The sequence below is a fragment of the Engystomops pustulosus genome, chromosome 11 (assembly GCF_040894005.1).
Source record: "Engystomops pustulosus chromosome 11, aEngPut4.maternal, whole genome shotgun sequence".
Lineage (NCBI taxonomy): Eukaryota > Metazoa > Chordata > Amphibia > Anura > Leptodactylidae > Engystomops > Engystomops pustulosus.
The window spans coordinates 3,341,333-3,364,513 of NC_092421.1; the positions used below are offsets into that span (position 1 = coordinate 3,341,333).

Genomic DNA, 23,181 nt, shown 5'->3' on the forward strand with positions numbered 1-23,181 from the left:
TTCATAGCTCTAGGGATAAAAACCTTCTTGTCTGCCTTGCGCCATTCTGCCTGGATAAGGGAGGAAATATTCTCATGGATAGGAAAAACCTTTCTCTTCTTTTCTCCTAGACCCTGGAACATAACGTCTGTTACAGAGCGTTCTTCTTTTTCATCTTCTAATTCCATAGTTGATCTTACTAATTTTATTAGATGATCAATATCCTCTATAGGAAATAGGGGTCTGCCTGACCTGTCCTCCTCCTCTGACTCAGATGATTCTCCCGAACTAGGGCCAGAATCTTCAAGTTGCCTGGAAGTGCCTGGGGAATTCTCTGACCTGAGGGACCTCCTTATTTCTTGCACAGAACTACGCACCTCCTGCTGGATTAGCATACGCATGGATTCAAACAAGGTAGACTGCTCTTGTGCTAACAGGCGCTGAACACACTGGTCACAGTTAGGTTTTAAATAAGAGTCAGGCAGATTATCTCCACAGATTCTACATGCATGATGTTTAGACTTTACAGTGGCTTTCCCCTTACGAGATTCTTCCCTCTAAAATAAGAATCACATAAGACATCATCAGAACCAGTTTAAAGGCATGGTAAGGCCACACTCACCAATCAGCGGACCATCCCCCTACTCAAACTTTACCGTAGCGGTGTCCACCGACTCTCTACCACCTTCATTGGAACTCATCCTATTCAGTGGTGAGGATACAGCTCCGTTTCCATCCACGACTGGAGCAACTCCTGTGGCTGGCTGTGGGTGCTAGAAACAACACACAGGACTCCTGTGTGGGATCTCCTTTTAAAATCACCGCGTCTGACGTCATCTCCCATGTGGACGCTGGGCGGCGCGTCACTTCCGGTCCTCACCGGAAGTGGAGTCGGCGCCATTTTGGGGAAGACCATCGCAGAGGAAGAGGCCAGCGCTCAGCCGCCCTTCCACACACACGCCTCCACTTCGGATCGGAGGCGTGCCGGAGTCCGCCCGCACCCACAGACTGCGCTGCACCTCGCAGCATTCACTTCTCCACCGCCGCCGAGTGACCACCCTCCGGTAAGCCTCGGCGGGGGACCTGTGCAGCCACCTGGGGGTACCTGGGACTCCCATTCCCCCCTTTCACCGCGACTCCTGAGCCTCACCGAGACTCACTGGATCCCCCGTCAGGGACAGGAAACCACTGAAGGAGATGGGGCGTACCGCAGAATTTGAAGTCTGGGTTTCCTGTCCCTGGGGGCGGATCCCTCTCTCTGGTTGGGTGCTGTCGTGGTGAGAGGGGGAAAGTCTCAGAATCAGTGGGAACAGCTCTGCCTAATTTTAAGAGAAAGTTGAAGGTCCCACATCCATATAAACACTTAATAACCGGCCTGTGGTTTAGTAATGAACGTCTCAAGCCTCGGGTTCATGATTTGTCCGGAAGGCTTGCTTGCGCAGGTGGGCCTCAATTTCTTCCCGGAAAACCAGCATTCCAAGGTGCGGGTGCGATGCTTCATTCATAGCCTTGGACTGAATGCACATACGGTATTGCTCCGGAGTCAGTTCATCCACACAATGCTTCTCATGCCACAGATGGAACAGACTGGGCACCGGAGTGCGGATCACTATCAGGTCCCCATGCAGGTACTTTCTGTAGAGGTGAACATCCTCTCCGCCCCATCCTCTGACTTCCAAATCAAAACCGCCTGCAAGGGACAACATGCAGAGATCAGAAAGTGAGACACTGATGACATGCAGATCATGCACCGGCCACCAGACCAAACTACAAGCGTCAAAGAAAACCTACAATCAGGAATTTCCCTAATAAGATAAATCTGATGATAGGTTCTTCCTCTAAACGGTTTATTTAATCCTCGGTTGTTGCCAAAGCTTTATTTAGTAAATATGCGAATGTGCGCATAATCTAGCGTCATATGGTGGGGGCTTATCCTTAACTGGCCTGAAGCCAACAGAATAGAAGTATTAGAACTGTAGTAACATAATCAACGGCAGAGTAAAAGCAGAGGCAGATTGTTCAGTGCGTAGAAACACACACTGTAGATTCTCCATAGCAACTCTGTGTCAGCATGTATTCTTTGTAACACATTAAAGGGAACCTGTCACCATTGTATTATATGTTTTTAAAAAATATCTGTGTTATATGGAGTTGGTGTAGCTTTACCTGGCTCCCTGCCAGATGCTTCAGCAGAGTCCCGAGAGGAAAATTTTAAATCACAACTTCCATCTGCTGTATAACATATTCACTGCTCTCCTGGTCACTCCTGGCTCTCCCCTCCCTCGCCCTGCTGACTGGTCAGCTCACTGCACACCCTCCCCTCTGGCATCTCAGTGCATGGAGAGGATGAGGAAGGAGGGGCCAGAGTCAGGAGAGCAGTGAATATATTACAGAGCAGACCAAAAAGTTGTCATTTGAAATATTCCTCTCCGGGGCTCAGGCTGAAGCATCTGGCAGGGAGCCAGGTAAAGTTTCACATATGTTTTTTTTTTTAAAGTCTGTTATATGGTGGTTGAAATAAAATATTTGGCATATACAGTGCTTTACCTATAGCCTGTCCCCTGATACAGATAGCTCCCTGTTGACAGGTTCCCTACCGGACCGCACCATTTCTACCACTCACCAATTGTAAGAAAATCCGATTTGTACTGACACGTCATTCCAAAACCAAAATCTCTCCAGAATCCAGAGTCTTTCTTATGAACCTGATAGAAAATTACAAAAATAATATAGAAGTTTAACAAAATGATTATTATTTTTTAAAAAACACATAACTCAATCCATGTTCCTATGAAACTACATAATAATTATCTCGTATCTAACGGAAATGCTACAGTTTCTATGGCGCCTCCTAAGCCTGCTAGACCTCTTATCTGTGAGCAGCCCCATAGCTCGTCCGCTTGCTTTATGTACACTGTGGGTTGGTGAGATGAGGCAATTCACCATGACCTCAGCTTTATGCAAGCTCAGCAGTGTCACGGGAGAAGGTTGCGAGAGCTGGAACGTACAGGCAGAAACAGAGATACAAGCAGTTAAAAGGGTTTTCGCACAAACAAAAGTTAGGCCCTATCCACAGGTGCTGAGACCCCCGCAGATCGCTAGAACGAGGGTCCGACCGACCCCCTGCCGCTCCTCAGACTAATGGAGCCGACGTCCATGCATGACTGTTCTGCTCCATTCATTTCTATGGAGCTGATGGAGATCAGCGAGTGCCGTGCTCAGCAATTTCCGTCAGCTCCATAGAGATTAACGGAGCAGAACGATCATGCGTGGCCATCTGCTCCATTACTCTTGTGGACCCCTCGTTTTCGTGATCCCCCACTGATGAGAAAGTTATGCCCTATCCTGTGGAAAACCCCTTTAAAGACATAGCCGTGTATGCGAGTTACAGGTAAAAAACAGTAGTTACTTACCGGTAATGATGTTTCCTCGAACCACGACGGCACCAACCAGAGAGAGGGATCCGCCCCCAGGGACAGGAAACCTGAGCATAAAAAACACGCCCTTCCTATCCTGCCTCAGTGGTTACAGAGACTTGGAAGAACCTTATTAGTACATCAGAAAAAAACATTTCCATGTAAGCATAATTCTGATGCCCAAAAGTATTATTATTTATATTAATTATATTAACTCTACCCATGAACTACCACAAATAAAAAGGTAGGAAAAAACACCAGGGTGGGAATATACCAGGTGCCGTCGTGGTTCGAGGAAACATCATTACCGGTAAGTAACTACTGTTTTCCCCATCACCACGACGGCACCAACCAGAGAGATTTTCAGAGAGAAATATTTAGGGAGGGATAATAGAGGAGAGCGATTTTCTCTGGTAAAGAGTTCAAGAGTACCCACCACATTTAACCGATAGTGTTTAAAGAAAATGTGGGGGGGTAAAACCCGCATGCTGCCTGACAGATCCGGTCCCAGGATGCATGCCTAAATTATACCCAAGATGTGGCAAGTGCTCGGGTAGAAAGGGCACGGATAATTTTTTTTTTTTTTTTTTGAGACTACATAGGTCAAATTCTACTCTTTACAGAGGTCTAGACCACCGAGTAAACTGATTATTTGCCTTTACGCAATACACATACTCTTAGGATATATCATAACCCGAACCCCTGGTCTCTAGGTTATGAAAACCTTCTTCCCCTTCAGATTTTGAATTGGTGCCAAGGGACATAAGAAATATCCTGTATGACCAATAATAGATAGTGGAGGTCAGATCGAAAATACTACCGAAGCCACAAGATTAGGCCAAACCTTTGCGAGTAGGGACATCCTACTGTGGGACCTAATGTGGAGACTTTATGACCCAATTGCCTCTGGATTTCATGTCAACTTACTAACCAGAAAAAACTGAAGGGTTTTTTTTTTTTTTTTTCTTTTTAGAGAAAAAAATGATACTAGAGAATATTAGAATGTTCCAAACCAATCTGAGATTTGCATGACGGAAAAAAGCTCTGCCAGTCCTCTATTTATTTAGGATGTTCCTAAGGAATGCGTTACAGAGCATATTCCTTTACATTGTATAATCCTCTGACAATTTACTCCTTGTTTGTTCCCTGACTGTTATAATCTTCAGAACTTTGAGAATGACTTTTCGACCGACTCCAGATTCTCTGAAAACTGTACGTTCTACCTAGGTTCCTACACCTTAAGAAGACAGTACATATAATAACTATAAGAATCTCTTTTAGAATCCTGACAGCAGCTTGTTTAGATTCCGGAGGACTGACCCCTAGACTGTCTAGTGAAAGTTACAGCCTGTATCTTACTTGCAGAAAAACAAGTTGTAGAGGTCTTAAAAACTAAACTAAGACCTGGTAACAGTAGATAAAAACTGGTTTATACTATATCCATTTTAAACCTTGCTATAAGAAGGGACAGCTTTGCCCCAATGGAAGATAACCTCCCTATATGCAACACAGAGGAATGACTGGACATGAATGGAAACACCAGGGCCGTCGCTTCCATTGCTCCAGATAACTGCCCTATATGCAACACAGAGGAATGACTGGACATGAATGGAAACACCAGGGCCATCGCTTCCATTATTCCAGATGACTATTCAGGATCTGCGCATGTGCCAAAAATTGACACGGCTTGGGTTGAAGGAAAGAGGTGGTTTAGTATTATGTGGGTATATGATAGGTCAGTGATGGCGAACCCCCTATAGCCTCAGTGCCCAAACCTCAACCAAAAGCGACCCATCCATCGCAAAACTCCAGCGCAGCAACCCAAGCAGCAATGTATTTCTCTTTGTTAATTGACAAATTTCATTCCTTCAGCCTCCCAAGGACACCGACCCGGTTAAAAGGAAGAGGGCAAATTCATCTATCATTGTAAGAAGATTCTGCAGGCAGATTCTTTCAGTTTCTGTGGTGATGGCCTGAGTGCCCACAGAAAAGGCCCAGAGCGCCACCTCCAGCACCGATGCCATAGGTTCGCCACCCTTGTGACAGGTGAATGGTTCCCTGACATCATAAGGACTTGTGCACCTGCACACATAGTAATATCATAGTAACAATATTTTTTATCTCTCTTGGAGTTCTAAGTCAAAAGTAAATGATGGTTATTTCACCTGAATATATTTGAAACACAGATGAATGTTGTTCACTACAAGTTATTAATGGCTGATTTGTACAATTTGGTTTGTAAAATGCACCTGGTATGATCACATGCTTAATTGATGTTGTTCATATATGTGGAATTCAGTCCTAGTGCCTGGTGTGTCAAGACCAGTACTGAGGTTTTCACCAACAAAACTTTGTTATTGTTTTGGTGCTACTGGACTTTCAAATGTTTTTCCAGGTCTGAGAGGATGCGTCGACAGCCTGTCAATCTGCAGGACATGAAAAGAGACACTGACTTGCTCTATTTTTGTGACCTTGAAGGGAAGCAGACTGTTGGGCTTATACTAATAAGTAGACAACCATCAGGGGAATCATATCCCCTTGGGAAAACTCCCCAAGTCTGGGTACACATGGGTATTGGGAGTCTGCTGTACCAGCGAAACAATGCAAGCAGCATATCCTACCCCAATTCATCATCTCTTGCTCCCCTGTAGAGCAACCGCTCAGAGCAAGGATTCTGAAACCATTCACATTACCTACTTACCTGGGGACCAGCTGCTTCCAGCAAGGACTCTGGCATCGTTCACATTACTCGCTTACCTGTGAAACTACTGCTTCTATCAAGGTTTTTTTTTTTTTTTTTTTTTGCATACAGCCCATTATTTTGTGGGTACTTGTGGAGCCACCGCCCACAGACAGTTTTATGTTATCGTTCACATTACCTTGTGTATGTGTGGAAAACTGTTCACAGCCTGGATTATGTAATAGTTCACATTACCTTAGGTATTTGTGGAACCACTGCTCACAGCCGGGATCATTCACATTACTTTGTGTATCTGTGGAAACTATTCACAGCAAGGATTATGTAATTATTCACATTACCTTGTGTATCTGTGGAAACTATTCACAGCAAGGATTATGTAATTATTCACATTACCTTGTGTATCTGTGGAAACTATTCACAGCAAGGATTATGTAATTATTCACATTACCTTGGATATTTGTGGAACCACCGCTCACAGCAAGGAGTATAGCATCATTCACATTACTCTGTATCCGTGGAACTATTCACCGCAAGGATTATGTAATTATTCACATTACCTTGGGTATTTGTGGAACCACCGCTCACAGCCGGGATCATTCACATTACTTTGTGTATCTGTGTAAACTATTCACAGCAAGGATTATGTAATTATTCACATTTCCTTGGGTATTTGTGGAATCACTTAACTGCAAGGAATATAGCATCATTCACATTACTCTGTATCTGTGGAACGATTCACAGCAAGGGATATATCATAATTCACATTACCCTGCATCTGTGAAACTATTTCCAGCAAGGATTGAGGCATAATTAACAATATACTCTATACCTCAGGTGATACAATTGCTGAAAGAAAAGATTATGGTATTAATCATATTACCAGTTCCCTATCTTGGCCTCACAACTCCAGGTCTGAGGTTGGGGGGGGGGGGGGTGACTCCTAGTCAGGCTCCGTGAGCCTGATGGATTCCCATCTTTCAGTGTGTGGACACTCAAAGGCCACCTTCTCAGCGAATACATAGTCAAATGTAAATGTGTTAATGGTCCCGCAACCACAATGTGCTATATGAATAAACCTTTTATATCCTATTGTATGTAGGATGTACAAGGTTGGAGAGAGCAGTTTGAATTAGGTTAGGAAACTGCACATCTGTTACCAAACTGCAATATGCCAACACTCAGTTGTTAAAACCTAACAAGTTTGCAGGCATAGCCCATATAACAAATGTTTTACTACATCTTGTAATCTTGAGTTTCCAAATGATCAATGTTGATGGGAACTCACTTTTAGTCCAGGCCAAGCATAATAAAAGCAGCATGTGGTTCATCAGACCTTCCAAGATAACTGAAGAGTAACCATGTGCTCTGTGAGGGGTCTCAGTCCTGCACATCTCTCCACCTAGGAGGAGAGGCTAACCTGCAAGTCGTTAGATAATTAACTGAACCTGCAAGAGTAATTAATCAAAAGCTGTGACTTGAGCTACTAACCAGGATTACAGACCATCTTCCCATTCTGGGACTTGCAGATTTAAATGCTGCATAGATGCAGCCCCCTCACAAAAGCAAGCATGTTTGAGTTTAGAATGGCTGGTAGCTTTTCCATAAGTTAACCAAAATTCATATTACACACTACATATCCTGAGTGTAATAGAAGAAAAATAGACTTACCACCCAGAACTCTCATATAGGTACAGAGGTTCTGCCGGGTCTGCGGGGATACGGTGAGCTCCTTGTCAGGTTCCGTTAGCCCCTCAAATGGATAATCCAACAGACACAAACCAATCCAACTGGAGGCGTGTTCTGTACGGGACGCCAGAAGTCCCATCCTGTTAGCGCCATTCACCATGTGAGGTGTGTCTGGAGAGTTATCACACCATGTAACTCCGAAACCTGCTTCTAGAGATGTCGGACACGGCTGGGCTCCCACTCCGGGATCAGCAGCGTGCAGCAGGAACCCCGAACAGGCGCACTCTAGTCCCCACATCATGCTGTTTCTGGGGCTAGGCTTTGGATCACTCCAGATCTGGACGATCTCCAGCTCACTGGCTGGGTTCAAAACCCTAGTACCTGTTGTCTGACAGGTACCAGGAGTTCTCTACACACTCAGGTTCCCGCCAGGGACAGGAAACCACTGAGGCAGGATAGGAAGGGCGTGTTTTTTATGCTCAGGTTTCCTGTCCCTGGGGGCGGATCCCTCTCTCTGGTTGGTGCCGTCGTGGTGATGGGGAAATCCATTTCCCGCTTTTTATTCCTGCCTGTACATCTGGTTCTAGAACATGGAACCAATGTGATCTAAAAACACAAGCGGCGTGCACAACTAGCAGACCACAGGCGGTGTGCACAACTAGCAGACCACAGGCGGCGTGCACAACTAGCAGACCACAGGCGGCGTGCACAACTAGCAGGCCACAGGCGGCGTGCACAACTAGCAGGCCACAGGCGGCGTGCACAACTAGCAGGCCACAAGCGGCGTGCACAACTAGCAGACCACAAGCGGCGTGCACAACTAGCAGACCACAAGCGGCGTGCACAACTAGCAGACCACAAGCGGCGTGCACAACTAGCAGACCACAAGCGGCGTGCACAACTAGCAGACCACAAGCGGCGTGCACAACTAGCAGACCACAAGCGGCGTGCACAACTAGCAGACCACAAGCGGCGTGCACAACTAGCAGACCACAAGCGGCGTGCACAACTAGCAGACCACAAGCGGCGTGCACAACTAGCAGACCACAAGCGGCGTGCACAACTAGCAGACCACAAGCGGCGTGCACAACCAGCAGACCACAAGCGGCGTGCACAACCAGCAGACCGCAAGCGGCGTGCACAACCAGCAGACCGCAAGCGGCGTGCACAACTAGCAGACCACAGAACCAGAGCGGCTTCTGTGACCTAGACATAATAGGCTCATTTGCATAATTTGGAAAGTTGAAAATAAAGGTATATCCTGTTTCGGGGAGACCCGCCAGTGAGGAGGGGGAGGTGTGCTTGGTGTAAAATACTGCGGTAGGTTTCCTGTAATTTGATACCAAAAGAAGGGTTCTAGGTGCTAGAGAGCACAATAGAAGGACAGCAAGCGGAGATCTTGAAAACCAATCTAGAAGTACACAGTGTGTATTTGTTAAATTATGTAACTTATTTTTCAAGTTGTAATTTGTAACTACCTTTTTCTATCAAATATTTTTAAGCCAATTTATAGAGAACCTCGACCTCTCTGCAGAGTCTACGATTGGGTCACATTTCATAATTCTAGAACAAAATCTGTGACTCACCAGTTGCTGCTCTACGGGAGGTGGTGCCTCCAGATTGGCATAGACAATAGCAGGATTGTACAGGCTGAACACCACCGGGTAGAAGACCTTTTTACCTACAATATTAAGAAAATATAGAGAGAGAGACTTTTAGGTATTTTAGATTTTTTGGCCCGAATTGGATGATAGACACATAAATATAAGCTAGAAATTGGGGAACCGGGGGAGGTGGGAAGAGGAGCCTTAGCTTAGGATTCACCCATTTACTGGACCTCTCACCAATCACTGGTCCTAGACTCCTATAACGCACAGCGAGGAGACAGAATGAGGTCAGGAATATGCAAGAAACTATTTTTTTTTTGGCCGTGTTCACACGTGGCATTTACACTGCATTGTGAAACACAATACAACAGACGAAGAAAGGAGAATTGTCTAATGACGTTGCAGCTAACATTTGCTTTTACAACATGCAACGTTAAAGCAATGTTAATGGATTGGGCAGCGCGGTGGCTCAGTGGTTAGCACTACAGCCTTGCAGCGTTGGGGTCCTGGGTTCAAATCCCATCCAGGTCAATCTCTGCAGAGAGTTTGTATGTTCTCTCCGGGTTTGTGTGGTTTTCCTCCGGGTCCTCCGGTTTCCTCCCACACTCCAAAACATACTGGTTGGTTGATTAGATTGTGAGCCCCATAGGGACAGGGACTGATTTGGAAATCCCTGCGTAATCTGTGTGCGCTATATATAAAGGAATTATTATTATTAATTATTAACAGATGTACTAACATCACATTAAAATTTGTGTTTTTTTAGCACACATTCCACACACCATTAATGCGTTGCGTTATATTAACAGCAGTGTAATCCGGCAGATCTCCTCTCCTCACCTATTTTATTGCATTTCAAAACATGTGAACCCTTTAAGGTCATTAAAGTACAAGGCAAAGTCATTAGATGAGCAGCCGGGAGCTTGAGTCTTACTCTATTCCCACTCCTCTTCCCCATTGATGTGTAATGAGGCAGGACTGGGTGCTGGGACCCCTGCTCTAAGGATCTGTTGGGGGTCTTCATGGTCTCCGTGCCTCTTCTGACTCTGCAGATATAATTGATGTCCAGTACAAGGTGGAGATCCAAAGCCTGGACATTACTTTATGGACTCCGGGACGTTTGCCTTTTATAATTTTCCTCCTTTTAGTAAATAATTTCATGTAAAGAATCTGATTGGACATTTCTACTCACCAGCTTCTGCGTTCAGTCGACAAGTGTCCAGAAACCCGGGCGTGAAGTAGACGTCAACATCACAGAAGAAAAGCAGAACGTCATCTTTGTCCCAGGCTCGAGCTCCGACTTCTAATCCACGGCCCCGGCTAAACTCCTCCTTCAGTGGGATCAGGGTATAATTGTGGGAGTTTGTTTCACTGTAGCAGCAGAAGACAAGATATGATTTATTAATCATCCTTAAACCATTGGATGATCCAAATAAGAGCCCCCCCCCAAGAAGAGCGCCCCCTTCCCCCAAGAAGAGCGCCCCCCCCAAGAAGAGCCCAACAATAGGCAGCAATTTACAAAGAGCCAAGGAGCTGAAACCATCAGATTCCCCAAATATTATGGGGATAAAAACATGTAACATCATTGCTCAATCTTTAGACCCAGACCCGTGGTCCCTTGTTTGCAGCCAGTCTGTCAATGGAGCGCGGGCGCAGCCAATGTACCAATGATAAAGAATGCGCAGCCATTCAACCCATGCACAGGGGCTGTGGTATCACCGGACGTGGACATGAGCCCACAGAAGTGAGGATGTGTGGTAGCTTCAACACAACAAATAACAAGGGTCCCGTGTAGGAGGTCCTATCATTACAAGGGTCTCCTGATGGAGATCATCTCTATAGAGAAAGTTGTGTCTCAATCACTGGATCGTCTCGTTTAGAAGGAAGCGGAAGAGAAGATTCCACAAGATTCTAATAACAGCTACAACCCAATTACTCATCTATGCCCGTGGGGAACAGGCGCAAAATGTTGTCCTGCAACATATATCTTCACACACGGCTCTACAGGGACCTACCTATCAGACCTACCCGTCAGAACTACCCGTCAGGCCCACCCGTCAGGCCCACCCGTCAGGCCCACCCGTCAGGCCCACCCGTCAGGCCCACCCGTCAGGCCCACCCGTCAGGCCCACCCGTCAGGCCCACCCGTCAGGCCCACCCGTCAGACCTACCCTTCTATAGTCTTGAGGATATCTTGGACCTCCGATAGTCCTTTTTCACCAAAGTAGACCACGGTCAGGTGCGTTCTTCTATCTTGTTGAATACATACATCTCTAAAACAGAACAAGATGTAGAAAATAATATATTCAAAACACAATCCAATACAAAAAAACCACACAACATCTAAACCCAAAACACATGGACCTTCATTGTAATTACAGGAAATCTACCACCAGGATCAAGAATCGAAGACCAAGAACACTTACATGCCGGCGTGGGCCCCCTCTGGCAGACCCCTCTTCTTGTAGCATTTTTTATTTCTTAAAAACAAGGGCACAAGTTTTAAAAATTATGCAAATTTGCCTTAGGGGCTGCAGACTCCATTGACACCTATGGAGCCAAGAGCCCTTCATTTGCATAATTGCAAACTTTTTTTTTTTTTTTTTTTAAACAAGGGCATAAGAAGCTAAAAGAAGAGCAGATCCGGCCAGAAGGGGCACACACTAATACGTCAGTGTGCTTGGTTTACAACTCTTCATCCTGGTGGTAGATTTCCTTTAACAGATCCATCCATTGCACAGAAAATAGATTGTGTAAAAGAAAAAGTTACGTTCGAGCTCCTGACAAGTTCTGTGCATGAGCCGTCACCCTGCAGACCTGCCCCATTATCTATAGAAACGTTTTACACCCCAGAGCTTGTACGATTATTTTTTTTATATTTTTCTTTCTTTCTTATTTTTGATGATATGTTGTTACTTTTTCTTCTTGTCGAGGAGTTTTTATTTGTAAAACATTAATCACTTTGGGTTCTTTTTACGTTTTGGAAAAGAAATTCCTATCAATTCACAATATTTTAATACAAGAATTTATTTTCCAAATCCCAATAAGAGACACCCGGATCTTACATGTTATAAAGATGATTTATTTGTTCTCTCATTTTCACCACAGACTCTATGGAATCTACTGTCTGAATCATATTTACTAAAGCAGCTCCAGCACTAGACTCCTCGGGCCTCCCTATAGAACTGAGCTTCATACAGAAACACAGCACCAGGACCAATTCCCGGGCCCAATAAACGTATATACAGTATCCTAAATTATTTTACATATGTACAGAGATCTAATTTACATGTATACACTACCCCCATAATAAATGAAAACATGCAGTCCCCCATTTTAATTCATACTGGGCATCCTGTAATAAACACTTCCTCCCCTCTTTCCAGTATATAGGTAGCCCCAGCACATCCCAGCCCCCTTTCCAGTATATAGGTAGCCCCAGCACAACCCCCCCTTTCCAGTATACAGGTAGCCCCAGCACATCCCTCCCCCTTTCCAGTATATAGGTAGCCCCAGCATATCCCACCCCTCTTTCCAGTATATAGGTAGCCACAGCACATCCCGCCCCCCTATCCAGTATATAGGTAGCCAAAGCACATCCCTCCCCCTTTCCAGTATATAGGTAGCTACAGCACATCCCACCCCACTTTCCAGTATATAGGTAGCTACAGCACATCCGACCCCACTTTCCAGCAATCAGGAAGCCACAGCCCAACCTGCCCCCCTTTCCAGTAATCAGGAAGCCACAGCACATCCAACCCACTTTCCAGTATATAGGTAGCCACAGCACATCCCTCCCCCTTTCCAGTATATAGGTAGCCCCAGCACATCCAGCCCCCCTTTCCAGTATTCAGGAAGCCACAGCACACTGCCATGAAAATAAAATACAAACTCATTATTCAGGAGCACCCGGCATCACATCTCCTCCCCTCTTCTTTTGAGGCAGTGCAGGTAAAGCCAGCTCCGCGTGCTCGGCCCACGCGCACATTATGACGTCATGAGGCGGGGACCTGCTGTATCACACTGTGCACAGAGCCGGCTCCGCAGCTGCTCCAAAAGAAGATGCGAGAAGAGGAGCTGTGGGGCGCGCCTGGAATTTGTTTATTAATATGTTGAGGACAATGACCCCCCCCATTTCCCCCACCGGGTAGTGCTCAGGAAAATTGCCGATCCCGCACAGTGGAAGATACGGGCCTGATTATTACTATAATAGGGCACCCAAATTAGTCTTTTTACAGAATTCTACTAGTCTAGATTTCTGTTCTCCAACATGGGAGAGAGAGAGGCTTCCATCGCACAGGAGGCGTGAACTAATGCCTCTCATGTGACGTGATGTCACTTCCTTCTAGGAGAAGGAGGTGACATCACACAAGAGACGACGAATACTCAACAGCCCGGAGCGCCGGGTTTAATTTTACTACAATGCTCCAATAATTGAGTGTACGGTCAATGCAAAGGGGGACATTGTGATTTCTCTGCACGTGTCGGCACCTTCTTCTGCATCACCCTATATGGGCCTCTCCTCCAAGGAAAACACAAGAATTAATGTCTACCTAACCCTTCTCAGTCATCGCCATTATATATATTTTGGAGCATTGGATGAGCCTTGTTGGTAATGGAGATGTTGCTGGAGCTTCGTAGCCATTTTTGTCAGGAAATACGTCTTCATGGATATAAACAGTGACAAAGCAATAAAGGAAATCACATTCCACAAGAGTTCAGCTTTCAGAACCAACCAGTCTTATCAAACTTTGTGCAGCTGGAAATCAGCATTTATTAACCTTTGCACCACCAAGAGGAAAATAAATCTACCTAAACTACAAGCCCTCAATGAGCTAAACATTTTTTGTTGGACATTGGACTCCAGTAGCTTAGGTTATTGTTATTATGAAACTTCTACACAGACAGCTGTAACACAGAGGCGTCCTATAGTAAAGCTGTATCTACACATGTCTCCAGGGTCGGACTGGCCCACCGGTGGACCGGTGAATCCACTGGTGGGCCCTAACACCTGTCCTCATAGGAGCCCCTGCTATTGATAACACTAGTTTTCGTTGAGCCCAGACTCGTGTACTATCACTGTTTCTCTAACCAATAGCATTGGCCTCTTTAGAAATTGTGTGATGCAACTGGGAGATTGCGCCCGCACACGTCGCACTCTGACCCTGGAGATCACCAGGCGGCTACACATCCTGCATCCTTCTGTCCCAACAATTGCTGAAGAAGAAAGCAAGGAGGGAGGAAGAGAAAGCACCATCTTAGGCCACAGCTTAGTTTAAGAAAGTTGGGGGCTGGAGTGCTGCAGAATCTAGATGGGGCCCTGCATGAAAAATAGATGGAGGACACAATATGGAAAGGTGATAGGGAGGCGCAGGATTTTTTAATCGATAAGGGACAGTATATATAATTGATTGGGACAATATATAGAACAGGTGGGGGGCAGTATATAGAACAGATGGGGGGACAGTATGAAGAAGGCAGGATAAAATATATAACAATTGGGGGAGAGTATATAGAACAGATGGGGGGGGGCAGTATACAAATCAGATTAAATTAATAATTGGGAGGAGATTAAATAGAGAATAGTAACACTGTATTAAATAGGAAATAATCGATTTGGGATCATAAGTATAAAATAATTGATTTGAGGGCACTAAAATGCAAAGAAGACAATAAAGGAGGGCATTTTATAAAACATAATCCAATGTATAAAATAATTAGAGGGGTAAAATAATTGGGGGCCATTTTATAGGGAACAATTAAGCACATAATTAAATGGGAGGCACAACATATAGCTTACTCTGGGGTTATAGTATATTATATATATGGCATATAATATTTGTTACCAATTTCCAATGCAAAGTCTTCAAAACAAACTTCGAAAACTTTTTAAAAGTAACTCCATCTATTTGAAGGTTTGGGCAGAATTTTTTTTAACAACTTTTTTTTGTGTTTTGTTCAATGTTGTCATAGAATTCTTACTTGTAGTTCTCAATGAACTGCGCAAAGGCTTCGGTTCTCCCAGACAGCGGGACGATGATATTGACGATTGTCCTGGAGACGTCTTGTGTTTCCACTTTGACTTTCATGAGCGGCCCAAACGGTCTGAATAAAGTGATGTGGTGATAGCTGACAGATTCGGATTTTTTGTAGAACAGCTCATAATGGGATCCTTTGTCTCTTTCAGTTCGATAAAAACCTAAAAATGGTGAAATCAGAGGAAAAATATGAAAATAGAAAAAAAAAAAGTCAAGTCTACGCATAATCGGACCTGGAGGATTATAAAATATTCAGAATAAAAGGATATACATCCATTTGCCACTAGTATCCATCAAATTATCATCGAGGCACCAGCACTGGGGACTTACCCAGCACTGGGGACTTACCACATATACTCGAGTATAAGCCTAGTTTTTCAGCACAAAAAATGTGCTGAAAATCCAAACTCGGCTTATGCTCGAGTAAAAGAAATATAGGTTTTACCAGGTTTCCATGGTAAAATTAGGGGCCTCGGCTTATACTTGGGTTGGCTTATACTCGAGTATATACGGTATTTGTTGGTCGGACAACTGTCCAATAAACATTTACCAAAAAGTGTGCATTTTTTCTCAAACTGAATGAAGTAGGTGAACGAAGCGGGTCATGTAACTTCCTAGTATCTGCCCACGCACTCCATGATATTGTCAAACGAGCAATTGTAATCAAACACAAGGGTATGGAATAATAGATACACCACACAGGACCTACCTTCCACAAAGTCAGTGTCACTAAACAAAAGTTTTTCTGACCCTCTATTTTCTTGTTCTTCATCATCATCATCCGGGTTATTTATGACCTCCAGTCCGGCTTCAATAACTTCAACCAACTCATCTCTCCGGTCCTTCCGAATGGGTTTTTCCTCCGGATGCCGCGTTAGCCCCATCTCTAGTTGGTAAACCTTCATGGAATTAAAACTTTCGAAGGGCACAACTGCATATTCACTGGGGAGTTTAGCTCCCGCCACGACCTCGGCCTTGTCGATCTGTGAATGCAGGAACTCTAGCAGGTCGTTGGAGGGCTGCTCTTTGGTACCTTGGTGTCCGGCACCATTGCCGGCCGATTGCTTCTTCTCGTGTGCCAAACGTAGCTTCTCGCTCATCTCCTGAAGTTCCTGCTTCAGTTGGGCGATCTGCCTCTTTAGGCTTGTTGCCCGACTTTTGTAATGTTCTTCCTGCTCCTGAAGAAGGGCCTGGTAGTACTCCTTGCTGTACATCTCTCCTGCAATCCCGGGAAGGGAGCCATTCCCATCTGCCGCAGGGGCACATTCTAAAAGATACGTGAGCAGCATCAAGCTAAAAACTAGAGCAAGTCCTACGAACAACCATCGGGTCCTGCCTTGGAGAAAGAACCCTCTCCTGGGCATTCTCTCGGCAAGGAGTATTTTTCTTGTACATGAAGACAACGTAGATAATCAATCAATGGAGTCAGATCTTTCCATCCAAACTTTTCTGCCTTCCGTTCTTGAAACAAAAATATGTTTCCATCAAAACAGGACGATACATGTCCAATCAATATCCTCTCCCCATCCAAATGTGTTTCTCCTTCTCAAATATTCACTAAATATTGGTGCTTGAAGATTTTCGCCAAAAAAAAATGCACATTTCGCAATGTTGATCCAGAGCTCAATAACTCTCCAGACCTTCAAGATGAGAAGGATCGATTGGCTCGTGCCTGAAACAGAGTGGGGACAAAATGAGAGAATATACAAGATCCATAGCATCATATAAAAGAGCGAAGCACGAAATGGGATAAACTTGGCTCAATAAAATAATGGTACCGATAAACGTGCCACAAAAATAGGTGCCATATTTTTCAGGCTATAAGGCTCACCGGATAACAAGCGCACCATCAAATGCCTGCCAAAGCGTCTAGGTTCATATATAAGGCGCACCGGATTATAAGGATGAATGACCAGCAGGTGACAGACCTGTGCACAGTACAAGGCAGCTGTTGTCTGTAAGTGTGGATCATATATAAGGTGCATCGGACTATAAGGCGCACTTGATTATAAGGATGAATGACCAGCAGGTGGCAGACCTGTGCACAGTACAAGGCAGCTGTTGTCTGTAAGTACGGTTCATATATAAGGTGCGCCTGATTATAAGGATGAATGACCAGCAGGTGGCAGACCTGTGCACAGTACAAGGCAGCTGTTGTCTGTAAGTACGGTTCATATATAAGGCGCACCGAATTATAAGGCGCACTGGATTATAAGGATGAATGACCAGCAGGGGGCAGACCTGTGCACAGTACAAGGCAGCTGTTGTCTGTAAGTACGGTTCATATATAAGGCGCACCGGATTGTAAGGCGGACCTGATTATAAGGATGAATGACCAGCAGGTGGCAGACCTGAGCAGTGTACAAGGCAGCTGTTGTCTGTAAGTACGGATCATATATAAGGCGCACTGGACTATAAGGACACCTTTGATTTCTGAGAAAATCAAAGGATTTTTTGTGCGCCTTATAGTCCGAAAAATATGGTACATCTGTGGTTTGTCAATTTTCCTCTGCGAACATCTGCAATTATTGTTAACCAAGATACATTATATCAGGTTCACATTTATGAAAAAGTTTCTTTATTCGGAATATTCTACAGTTTTGTGTAGCGCCCTGTGCACATCTATAGGTAACCAGGTCTATAGTTGTACTATGTTTGTTCAAATGAAAGGCAACTAAATGAGAAAATGATTAACCACAAGACCTATAAAAAGCTGTAAGTACACGAAGTACACAATCATTTCCTCTGATACTTCCTGGAAATTTACATAATCTAAAGTCAAACGTTTTTATAGTTGGAGGTATAAAGCTTCTATACACTCTGATTAATGCCGCTTTAAACAAAAAGGGAACATGGATTATTATGGCACTGGGGGCATTACCAGAACCCCTCTATGCAGTGGCTTCACTGGCTGTTACACTGTGCAAGATGACTTCCCCACTCCCACTGTCTGCTGAAACTTCCTCCCCTGCAGTGAAAGGAGTAAGTGCTGAGAAAACAGAGGGGGAGGACAGTGAAAAAGGATGTGAATCTGCAGCACGGAGGGGCTCTGGTAACACCCACCTTGTGACTCATTAACATAATTATAAAAGATGATTTTAGAAGGAAGGAGGCCATGGATAACAAATATAAGAAGATTTACCACAATCAGTGCAGAGATCTACGAGTAGTGTCCCGGGTTTGTCAGGATGGATTTTTATGGGGTGTACAACAAATGCCTCCACGTAAGTGACGAATATATTTTTATATAAAAGAGTTTTACTCCGATTTACATGTACAGAGACGTTACGTAAACGCGAACTAGAAAGATTCACAACATTTTCCATCCCGACATCTCTCGTATTTTACATCTGGAAAAGTGACGACCAGGAAACGGCACGGACATGAAATGGTTAATAAGAGGTTCCCACCAGTCAGACAGTCTGTGACTCAGCATGGACAGACGTGTAATCCTCTTTGCTAGGAGCAGAGGATGGATGCACATACGTGGCCGGTGTCGTCTAGTGAGCAGCACCATCTGCTTCCAATTACTGGGCTGGAGAAGGGGCGGGAAAGAAGCCGGAACCCACGGAAGCGAGAGACAATTCCTGCTCCCGGAGGATGACATGGACTGTCTGGAGGGGCCATTATGCCAGGAGACATGCGGCTGGTACAGCGTCAGCGGGCGCTGGAAAATCAACCACTGTGTAACCCTTTCAGTTCTCAAATGGGTGCACCGGCCTCTACTGGTCCTATTTTCGGTGCTTTCTTTGTACAATGTTATACATAAAGATGGTCTCAGTGTTTTTCCTCTTCATCCACTGAGCTCCCTTCAATGGACACCTACAAGTTAAAGGAAATCTACCACCAGGATGAAGGATTGTAAAACAAGCACTTGCATATTAGTGTGTGTCACCTCTTGGCAGGATCTGCCCCTCTTATGCCCTTATTTTTACAAAACAAGCTTTAATATTATGCAAATCAGCCTGAGGGGCTCCCGGTTTAATTAACAGCTATGGAGCCTGGAGCCACTCAGACTCATTTGCATAATTTTTAAAGCCTTTTACGTAAAAAAACCCCCCAAAAAACAAAAAAAACAACGGCATTCAGAGCTAAAAGAAGAACAGATCCTGTCAGAGGCAGCACATATCGGTTTACAATACTTCATCCTGGTGGTAGAAATCTTTTAAAAATGGATCACATGGTTTCTTACCGGAAATATGGTAACAATACAGCAAAGTAATTCTGCAGGACTACTACAACATAATCCACAACATGTGCTGAGAGCCTAAGGCTGCACCCATAACGGGGTTTTCCCACGAACAAAAGGTAGGGATAGGGCCAAACTTGCGGATCGGTTGGGGTCCCAGTGAAGTGGCCCCCACAGATCACGAAAGAGAGGGGTCCAATGGGGTCCCACTTACCTCCTCCAGACCCCTTGTCGCTCCGTCAGACGGCCGCACATGACTGTTTTGCTCCATTAATCTCTATGGAGCAGACGGAGATCGCCGATCGCTGCCGTTTGGTAATAAAGCAGGAGCCCCTCACTCCATAGTGCGATACTATCTCAGGGTAAGGTCACACAGTGGCGGATGAAATGCACCATTTAACGTATTTGTCAGCGTGTAAAATACCGTCAGTTATGACAAAACAGGTTTTTCTCCATCTCAGATGCAATATACGAATAGACTTTTTCCTGAACACCCCAGGTCACGGAGGTTCGTCACTAGAATAATGTAATCGTAAACGACCTTTGAACCCACAAGCTACAAACCCGTTATTGAACTGTTTACCCGAGTGATAAGTAAGAGGATTGCAACAGCTGAAAGTTCATTGCGCAGGAACATAAACCAGAAGCTCCGAGTTACAGTCTAACAATAGGCGGAGATCTCACTGCCGCTTATCTGTACGCATTGTACCAGCAGAACTTCAATACAGGCCTTCAGATGACGGACCCCTGATAGCAGCAGCATCTACAATACAGGCCTTCAGATGACGGACCCCCGATAGCAGCAGCATCTACAATACAGGCCTTCAGATGATGGACCCCCGATAGCAGCAGCATCTACAATACAGGCCTTCAGATGACGGACCCCTGATAGCATCAGCATCTACAATACAGGCCTTCACATGACGGACCCCGATAGCATCAGCATCTACAATACAGGCCTTCACATGACGGACCCCCGATAGCAGCAGCATCTACAATACAGACCTTCACATGACGGACCCCCGATAGCATCAACATCTACAACACAGGCCTTCACATGACGGACCCCCGATAGCATCAGCATCTACAATACAGGCCTTCACATGACGGACCCCCAATAGCATCAGCATCTACAATACAGACCTTCACATGACGGACCCCCGATAGCATCAGCATCTACAATACAGACCTTCACATGACGGACCCCCAATAGCATCAGCATCTACAATACAGACCTTCACATGACGGACCCCCAATAGCATCAGCATCTACAATACAGGCCTTCACATGACGGACCCCCAATAGCATCAGCATCTACAATACAGACCTTCACATGACGGACCCCCGATAGCATCAGCATCTACAATACAGACCTTCACATGACGGACCCCCAATAGCATCAGCATCTACAATACAGACCTTCACATGACGGACCCCCGATAGCATCAGCATCTACAATACAGACCTTCACATGACGGACCCCCGATAGCATCAGCATCTACAATACAGGCCTTCACATGACGGACCCCCAATAGCATCAGCAGGCGCATCTACAATACAGACCTTCACATGACGGACCCCCAATAGCATCAGCATCTACAATACAGACCTTCACATGACGGACCCCCGATAGCATCAGCAGGCGCATCTACAATACAGACCTTCACATGACGGACCCCCAATAGCATCAACATCTACAATACAGACCTTCACATGACAGACCCCCGATAGCATCAGCATCTACAATACAGACCTTCACATGACGGACCCCCAATAGAATCAGCATCTACAATACAGACCTTCACATGACGGACCCCCGATAGCATCAGCATCTACAATACAGGCCTTCACATGACGGACCCCCGATAGCATCACCAGGCGGCATCTACAATACAGACCTTCACATGACGGACCTCCGATAGCATCAGCATCTACAATACAGACCTTCACATGACGGACCCCCGATAGCATCAGCATCTACAATACAGACCTTCACATGACGGACCCCCGATAGCATCAGCATCTACAATACAGACCTTCACATGACGGACCCCCGATAGCATCAGCATCTACAACACAGACCTTCAGTTCCCTCCCTGCTAGAATGTCTTCTCTCTCGGCTCCGTTCTGATCATTTGTTCCCTGCAGCACATGGGACGATGCGCTGAGCCTGGATCATGCAGGAGCCGCTTCTGTTTCTGAAATTCAACTCTAGTGTCAAGTAAGAAAAGTGCTGTGTGAAGCATTTCTCCAAGCACACAGACCATGACCACAAAGCCCCGCGCTGGGGAGAGAATTAACCCCCGACTCCTTTCAGTCCGCACCACATACACAGAGATATAGCAATATACTGTATATCCCCTGAATGTGCCTCCAATTATAGGAGGATACAACATTTCTTTTTTCTCTTATTGATAAATACACAAGGCACTAAACCAGAACTCGGACACAATTTTGCACAACAACATTTTGATTGTCATTTAAGCCTTGGTTTAATATACCATCCAAAAACCAGTGGCCCGATTACACCCAAGGGGGAAATTGGAGGAAACCAGCATTTAGAGGTTTCTAAACAAATAGCTAGTGCAGGGCCCTGGATCAGAGGAGCGGGAAACTTAGGCCATATGAACACTTCTCCTATAATTCAGGACTTCTTACTTCATTTTACATCAAGGGTTAACTGGGATTAAACTATAGTGTTTTGTTATATACATTCTGTTTATTAGTACTGTATCTGTATAGACCTGTAAAAGGGTTAATTTACACAGATATTTCTGACTTCAAAATAACTAGCTTCACACACGGCTACAGAAGAAATTCTTGTTGTTTAGCTGACAAGAAGACAGTATGACTGTTAGAATGACAGGTGCAGTCTGGAAAGTTGTTTACCACTTTAGGACTATTCTATATATAATGGGGACTCAGTTTAAGTCTATGAGAGATTACCTTGTCATTGTTTAGTCTGAAAATAGAAGACATATAAAAAGAATAGTCCCAGTCCCTAGGGTCTAGCAGTTCGGGAACAGAGCTTGGAGGAGAAGACTGACAGTCCACCTGCAAAAGAAGAAGCTAAGACGGGGATACTCTGCCATTGATCTTGGGCTTCTAGCCTTTGACCAGGCCTTTCCTCAGAGTAGAAGATTTCTACTGCCAGGGAGGAGATTGGAGACGTCAGCCCTATGTTTTGCACCTTCAGTAAAGAAAGTGTCTGTTGCAGGTCCTGACTCTCTGGACTTACTTCCCGGTGGGGTGCACCACGCCTTACTATCCCTTTTGGAGATCCGTGGTGACACCTCAATGGTGCTTGGTTTACCCAGCATTACGTCTGGGCCACCCCTATCACGGGAACTTGGTTATGGACATTGAATCAAAAATGTTCTCAAAAATGTTCTCTATTGTCTCCAGTTCCGGAATAGAATAATTGCCTGAACATAAGGCAACCCTGTACACACTGGGGCTTATTTACTAAGGGTCCCGCGGTCGCATTTCCGCCGGGTTTTCCAACGTTTTCGGGGATCACGCCGCTGGGACAGGTATTTAGAAGGGGATTGTGTTGCACGCAGCC

General features: G+C 45.1%; 1 protein-coding gene across 1 annotated transcript in view; it reads right to left on the reverse strand.

Annotated features, from left to right (window-relative positions):
• Window positions 1-1,233: 1,233 nt before the first annotated feature.
• Window positions 1,234-23,181, reverse strand: part of CSGALNACT2 (chondroitin sulfate N-acetylgalactosaminyltransferase 2) — a 31,982-nt gene continuing 10,034 nt past the window's right edge. Inside the window, exons 2-8 of the mRNA XM_072130797.1 lie at window positions 16,137-17,099; window positions 15,372-15,588; window positions 11,561-11,662; window positions 10,582-10,760; window positions 9,369-9,463; window positions 2,603-2,684; window positions 1,234-1,669 (exon numbers count right to left, since the gene is read on the reverse strand). Of these exons, the coding sequence (XP_071986898.1) occupies window positions 1,377-1,669; window positions 2,603-2,684; window positions 9,369-9,463; window positions 10,582-10,760; window positions 11,561-11,662; window positions 15,372-15,588; window positions 16,137-16,791 (1,623 nt within the window). The 5' untranslated portion in view covers window positions 16,792-17,099 and the 3' untranslated portion in view covers window positions 1,234-1,376. The remainder of the gene's footprint in view (window positions 1,670-2,602; window positions 2,685-9,368; window positions 9,464-10,581; window positions 10,761-11,560; window positions 11,663-15,371; window positions 15,589-16,136; window positions 17,100-23,181) is intronic.